The sequence below is a fragment of the Berghia stephanieae genome, chromosome 5 (assembly GCF_034508935.2).
Source record: "Berghia stephanieae isolate SIO BIC M18660-M18661 chromosome 5, UCSD_Bste_1.3, whole genome shotgun sequence".
In the NCBI taxonomy this organism is placed as follows: domain Eukaryota; kingdom Metazoa; phylum Mollusca; class Gastropoda; order Nudibranchia; family Aeolidiidae; genus Berghia; species Berghia stephanieae.
In genome coordinates, this window is record NC_088364.1 from 4204727 (window position 1) to 4212226 (window position 7500).

The following is a 7500-nucleotide window of genomic DNA, read 5'->3' on the forward strand; positions in this document are numbered from 1 at the left end:
TCATCGTGTTCAGGGTGTAAAACGAGTACCTGTCGTTAACAGCGTTATCTCTGTCCCCCCAGAAAAAAATGTAATATCGCCTAAGAGGCATGTTAAATGCTGCTGTTGGCTAGGGACCCCTTGTAAAATGCTTTGGGCATGTTTAGTGGATATTGCGCTAGATAAAAAAAAACCCTCAAGAACCACGGACCGTTAAAAGTATGTAAATCAAAAATTCCACTCATACTCAAATATGATACATAATTTAGATCTTTCCTTTTTGTTTATTCATTGCGTTTAATATATATTTAATTTTGTCTCTACTCCTTAACACGATATTGAATTCTATTATTTGAGTTTGTTGTGTTTTGGATTGGAGTTGTTTTATTGTTTTGTTTTGTTTTTTTTTTTGTTTTTTTTTTTTTTGTTTTTTTTTATTGTTTATTTTTTGTATTTGTTTTGGTTTTGGTTTTGGTTTTGTTATTTGTTTTTTCTTTTTTTTTTTGAGGGGAGGTACTGGGTTTTTTATTTGGTGGGGGGGGGGGGGGGGGGGTTGTTTTGTCTTGATTTGCTTTTGTTTTTTTTGTTTTTTCGGGGGAGGGGAGGAGTATTGTTTTGTTTTTTGTTGATTTTTTGGGGGTTATTTTGTGAATTTGTTTTGGGTTTGTATTTATTGTTTAAACGATCTAGTCAATACCAAAATACGATTGGAACGATTTGATCAAAGGGAAATAAACTGTTAACACTTAACGCCTCCTTTACCTCCCCTTCCTAACCATTCAATACCCTATGATAACAACATTCTCAAACGCCCTCTTGCCCCTCGCCCCGGTGCGATCAAAGGGTTGGGAAATAATTGCTCAAAGGAGATGACACTCCTCTTGCGGCATGTCTCATCATAGTGTCGTGTAAATGTTGCTGCTTGAAGCTCGGAGGTAAAAACAGCCATAAGTTTTGAAATGTTAACTTCAATTTATTAAACGAAAACATATACTGTGGACGTTTCGGGTTTCCCCTTTATCAACAAAATAAGATGAATAAAACGCTAAGGACGAATGAGATAATATGTGTGAATGCCAGAGTTAAATAAACAAAAACAATGATGATTATTCACCTTAACTACGCCATTCACACATATCTCATTCATCCTTATTGTTTCATTCATCGTGTTTTGTTGTTAAAGGAGAAACCCGAAACGTCCACAGTATCTCTGTCTTCGTCTAATAAATTGAAGCTGACAACTCATTACTTCGTTGGTGGGGTTTTTTTTTCGCTATTCAATATGGAAATCAACACAGCGATTTATTGACGTCAAATTAAGTCCGGCATACCTTTTGTAAAGCGCTTTGAAAACATTAATTTGGTGGATATTACTGTTTATAAAAGCATTCATCAACCGGATAGATATTAGATTGAAGATTAATAGATAGATAGATAGACAGAGAGAGAGAAAGAGGGGGGCAAGCAGGGAGAGAGAGAGAGAGAGAGAGAGAGAGAGAGAGAGAGAGAGAGAGAGAGAGAGAGAGAGAGAGAAACACATCTGAAATAAAAGAACCGTTACACACGACTGCCGCCTAATTATAGTGTATGGCCATAGGTGACTTGCGGACAAACGTAATCTCATCGTCTTAAATACATCAAGTATAACATAATTATGGGAGAATGAGGGTAATTCTTCATGCCACTCAAAACTATGGGGTGTCAACAAGATTGTGTCTGTATAGATTGAATGAATCTGACGTCATTGGGCTCTTTCTTATTGTTTTTAGACTACCTGTTGGGTGATTAGTTCTCACCAAAGGCTGTCTCTCTCTAACAGACTATATAATCTGTTAAGGATTACACATAGCGGCGAAGATGCAGAGTGGTTAAAACTTTGCACTGTGACCTGAAAGCCCCGGGTTCGAGCCACGCTTTGGACACTTTCGGTTGTTTTTTTTTTTCCCCTTTAGCAAGATTATTAACCCCCAATTTGCTCACTTTGGACAACATGGGTGATTAATTCCTGTTGACACCAGACGGCTTGTCGATGGATTCTCCATATATTATTCCTTCATGGAATGCCTAGATGATGACTATATAATGGTCTCGTGGCGTAAGGCGTAATTTTATTTATTATATAGTTGTGTGTGTGTGGGGGGGGGGGGTGTGTTTGTGTGTGTGTGTGTGTGTGTGTGTGTGTGAACGATTGATTTTAGGGAATGGAGGAAACTGGTAAATATTTTGGCCAGAAAATATTTACTTCAAATATCAATCGATTAAGATAAGCCAACGTGTACACATATGCAGGTCTGACGTCCTAACCCACTTATAGGCCTGGTTTAACATTGTTGTAATGGACAATATTTTGCGTCATTTGTTGTGATATCCATTACAACAATGAGCCCATAATGAATTGGGTTATCAGACCTGCAAATAAGTGCACGTCGAGATAATCCCATAACCACCTGACGCAATCAGCAGTTTTGTTAGATTTTGTTTAGGTTTTATTTTATTTTATTTGGGGGGGGGGGGGGGTTGTTTTGTTTTGTTTGGGTCTTTTGTGAGTTTTTTTCTTTGTTTTGTTTTTGTATTTGTATCTATTACAATATTTGAATCACTGATGGAGGAATTGCATCGCGACACCTGACAATGCCATGCATTTTGTTTCTCAAGATTTTGTGTTGAAATTGTGAATGATGGCCAGGTTCTGTGTCGGGGTTTATTATTTAGCGTGATAGGCTAGTATTTAATATGGCTACGGATAACCCCCAATTCTGCCGTACTCTGGGGAAAAAAAAACATATTTTAAAATTTGGCCAGAAAACTCGTCCTTCAAATATCCATCGATTTAAATGACCTCCTCTTGGCAAATAACTCTCAAACCTAGGACTTTGGGACGTTTGAGAGTATTTTGCCAAAAGGGGGTCATTTTAATCGATCGATATTTGAAGGACGAGTTTTCTGGCCAAATTTTAAAATATGAGTTTTCCCAGAGCACGGCAGAATAAAGTCAAAAGTTTTGAAATCCATAAATGAAATGGGTTTGAGAAATTTTAAAACTAGATGTGACCCATCGTTTCAAAACTGTATCATGTCGGGATGAATTGAACCCTAGAATGTGACTTTATGATAAAAATGATAGAAAATACTAATTCGATGGTCGGAGGTTCAAACCTCTGAAGTCTCGATTTTTACTATCGGCAGATCAAAACTCTTCATACGAAGTCTACATACGAGCTTTGCGCATTGTCCAAATTACGTCCACTTCTCCAACTCTCCTCTCTGGCAGTGGTGTTAATAAAGACCTCATCAGCATCCTTGTCATCCACCTCCCTCTCTTCCTCCTTCTTCTCTTCTTCCTTCTCCTCCTTCTCCTCTTCTTCCTCCTTCTCCTCCTCTTCATCCTTCTTCTCCCTCATCTTCCTCTTCTTCCTTCTACTCAATTCTACCACCCCCTCTCTCCTTTCTAGTTGATGTTTTTGTGAATCAAAGTTAGCCCTATAAACGATGTAAATAGAGCTCTTGCTCTACTTCATCTCTCCTCCTTCTCCTCCTCCTCCTCCTCTTCCTTCTACTCAATTCTACCACCCCCTCACTCCTTTCTAGTTGATGTTTTTGTGATCAAAGTTAGCCTTGTGAACGACGTAAATAGACCTCTCACTCTAATTCATTGCTCCTTCTCCTTCTCCTCCTCCTCCTCTTCCTCCTCCTAATCCTCCTCCTCCTCCTCTTCCTCCTCCTAATCCTCCTCCTCCTCCTCCTCCTTCTTGTTGTTCTCCTTCTTCTTTTCTTCTCTTTCCTCCATCTTATCCTCCAGTATCACTCCCTCCCTCTCTCTCTCATTTCAGGCTGATGTTTTTGTCAGCACTCCAGTTAGATGTGACTAGATTTAAATACACAAAAAATTTAGCAAAATCATCTCCCTTTGAATTTGACGCTAGGGGGCGGTACCTGCTCCATTGTATTAAAACAACGAGTATGTCATAGCCATTTTTATAGGGATAAAGCGATTTTACAATAACATTTAAAAGCTCCATTAACAAGTTTTGTCCAGAACATAATATGTTATTATCTCCCGTGGTCTGACAATTATTTATTTGTGCGGCTTCGCGGTCTAGTGGTATGACACTCGCCTTCGGGTCGGAAGGTCCTGGGTTCGAGTCCCAAGCGGCGCATAGTTGAGTCCTTGGAAACGGCTCTTTACTCACATTCTCTCTTCGTACGCAGGTGTAAAATGAGCCTGGCTGGCTGTTAACAGCGTTATCTCTGTCCTAAAAAATTGTAATATCGCCTTGCAGGCGTCATGTCTCGTCCTATATGTTACGTGTTGCTGTTGGCTAGAGACCCGTTGTAAAGTTTTGAGCACGTTTATTTATATGTATATGGGTTGATTTTAGACCAGTTATGTGGTCTCGTGGTATGACACTCGCTTTCGGATTGGAAGTTCCTTGGTTCGAGCCTCGCTCGGCGCATAGTTTGAGTCATTGGAGAAGGCTATTAGCTCACATTCTTTCACCGTACTCAGGTGTAAAATGAGTACCTGGCCGTTAACAGCGTTGTCTCTCTCCGAATAAATTGTAACTTCGCCTATCAGGCGTCATGCCCCGTCCTAAATGTTAAATGTTGCTGTTGGCAAGGGACCCCTTGTAAAGCGCTTTGAACACATGTTTAGTGGATATTACGCGATATAAAAAGCTCAATTTCTTGTCCTGTCGAGTGAGCGTGTGGACGTGTGTGGAACGAAGGAGCTGACTGGCTGCAAGAGATTTTAAAATGTCATCTTGTGTTTAAATAGCTGTATGTATGTCGTGCTGGTAATGTATGTATCGTTTCGTAAGAAATGTTCAATGATTTGATAACTGTTGAGTTATTCCTTTCGTGATATTAAATACCATGTTCGTCCGATCTACTACAATATACCTTGGTGTGCTCACTATGAAGTTGAGCCTTCAAATCTACTCATTTTCTGTCTCTCTATCTTTCTCTCCTTCTCTCTATCTTGGCTCACCACAGAGCCCTGAGACTTCTGTGGGTCCGCCTTATGTTAGGGGCCGCATTTGTCTGTTATCTTTTGACAATGCAGTTTTCTTGAAATCTCTATATTATAACACCCGTAACATGTCTAGTCAAAATTAATAAAGGTCTAAAGTCAATGGGCGATAACCGACGTGCACTTATTTGCAGGTCTGATAATCCAATGTCTTATGGGCTCATACTTGTTGGAATGGAAATCTCAAAGAATGACGCAAAGTATTGTCCATTGGAACAATGTTGAAATAGACCCATTAATGGATTCGGATGTCAGACCTGCATTTATGTACACGTCGGCAATTGCCTAAACTTACATGAACACATGGCTAGGTTTTCTTCTAACTTGGATTGAATATTTTCCACCCTGGACTTCAGCATTCCTGGACAAAGGTCAAGGTCAATGTTCTGAAAACACTCCGATGCCTCGGTGGCTTTCCTGGCACAAAAGAAAAAGAAAAGAAACAAAGCACAGAAATGATCAGACTTAACGGTACTTAGAAAATGTGATCAATCTTATCAAAAAGTATTTTGTGAACAATCGCCTCATAACAATATTATCAGATTGGTTTACATTATTCCCGACCTCCCATAGTGGAAAGGGAGGCACTTACTGACTTACTGTGTCTTCTATCCCCTATACCTGTTTTCCAATTGCTTTCAGTCCTTGTCTTGGAATGAGATTACTTGGTTTTGTCCTGGCCCTGACCGTATACCCTGGCTGGGATGGAAACAGTTGCCATGAGTTTACGAAGGCCACTAACAGTGCCAGTGTTTTTATTTCTGACGTTGTCAATTGGTTTTCTTTCTGGCTTTGACTGGTACTGTTTTATACACACTTTCTTCAGATCTTTATCATTACGGTAAAGTGTTTTGTCTTGACGGTTTTGTTTTGTTTTTTGTTGTTGTTTTTTATTTTTTTATTTGTTTGTTTTTCTTTTTGTTTTTTGTTTTTTGTTTTTGTTTGTTTGTTTTGTTTTGGGTTATTTCGTTTGTTTCTTTGTTTTTCGTTTTTTTTTTAAACATTCTTATGATGGTGCACTTTGCGATAGACTAGCGTCCTGTGTAAAGGGTAACAAACAATTACTATTGTCCGTTTCGCGCTAAATAAACCGGGATAAACCCCGGCTCCACGGGTCAATGGAAGGACTACTTTATTTTTACTTTTTATAATGACCGCGCTCTTTTTCGCAAGAAGTATTATTGCACCAAAAGTGTAGTGTGCAATAGAATAAATAGTGTACTCAATTTACATCTTATAGATAGAATTAGAATGAAGATGACGTCACTCTGATCTTTGTTATTGTTTTTTTGCCACCCACGTTTATGAGTAATTCTCACTAAATTGTATTAACCAGACTATAAACGTTCAAGGTTACAGATAGTTTTGTGTGTTGGTCCGTTATACTTCCGGATGGCAATGTAGTGAGCTTCTTAGCCAAGCGCACACTATCTATACATAAGTTGGTTACCCATGAAGTTTATTGTTGTGATAATAATGTAATATAATCGGACTTTCCCGATTTTACCCGGTGTGGGTCTTGTGGTATGACCCTCGCTTTCGGGCCAGAAGGTCCTAGGTTCGAGCCTCGATCTGCTCATAATGGAGTCCTTGGAAAAGGCTCTTTACTGATATTATGTCACCGTTCTCAGGTGTAAAATGAGTACTTGGCCGATAATATCGATGTTTCTGTCGGGAAAAAAATGTAATGTCGCCTAACAGGCATCATGTCTCGTTCTAAATATATATATATATATATATATATATATATATATATATATATATATATATATATATATATATATATATATGAATATTTATATATATATATATATATATATATATATATATATGTTACGTTTTGCTGTTGGTCAGGGACCCTTTCTAAAGCGCTTTGAGCACGTATAGTTGATATTGCCCGATATTAAAACTTAGGTTTGTTTTCGGGTTGGGTTGTTTTTGTTTTTGTTTCTTCGGTAATGTTTTTTGTTTGTTTGTTCGTTTGTTTTTTGTGGGTTTTTTTTTGTTATTTTGTTTTGTTTTGTTATTTTGTTTTTTTTTTGTTTTTTGTTTTTGCTTTTGTTTTTTTTTTTTGTTTTTTTTTTGTTTTTTGTTGTTTTGTTGTTTTTGGTTTTTTGTGTTTTTTGTTTGTTTTTTATTCTTTTGTTTTTTTTTTTTTTGGGGGGGGGGGGGGGGGTTCCATGTCCAAAAAAAAAAGTTGAGTAAAAGGACTTACTCGCACACGATGTTAAGATTTCCCAAATCACTCTCTGACAAGGAAGTCATGGGATGGTTACAGGTCATGAAGTCTTTGAAGGTACAACCTGTTATGGGCTGGACGCCTGTTGGAGATATAATTATAATATTGGGACAGTTTAGGCAGCAGGCAAACGTGGATGATAGTAATAGAAATTTGAAGGTATATTGTGCGGCTATGTGGTATGACACTCGCTTTCGGATCAGAAGGTCTTGGGTTCGAGCCTAGCTCGGCGCATAATTGCGTCCTTGGA

General features: G+C 38.3%; 1 protein-coding gene across 4 annotated transcripts in view; it reads right to left on the reverse strand.

Annotated features, from left to right (window-relative positions):
- Positions 1-7500, reverse strand: part of LOC144972260 (uncharacterized) — a 47178-nt gene that overhangs the window by 36873 nt on the left and 2805 nt on the right. For all 4 annotated transcript variants that reach the window (XM_078913310.1, XM_078913312.1, XM_078913311.1 and 1 more), the window contains exons 3-4: positions 7227-7332; positions 5307-5428 (exon numbers count right to left, since the gene is read on the reverse strand). In XM_078913310.1, coding sequence (XP_078769436.1) covers positions 5307-5428; positions 7227-7332 — 228 coding nt within the window. The remainder of the gene's footprint in view (positions 1-5306; positions 5429-7226; positions 7333-7500) is intronic.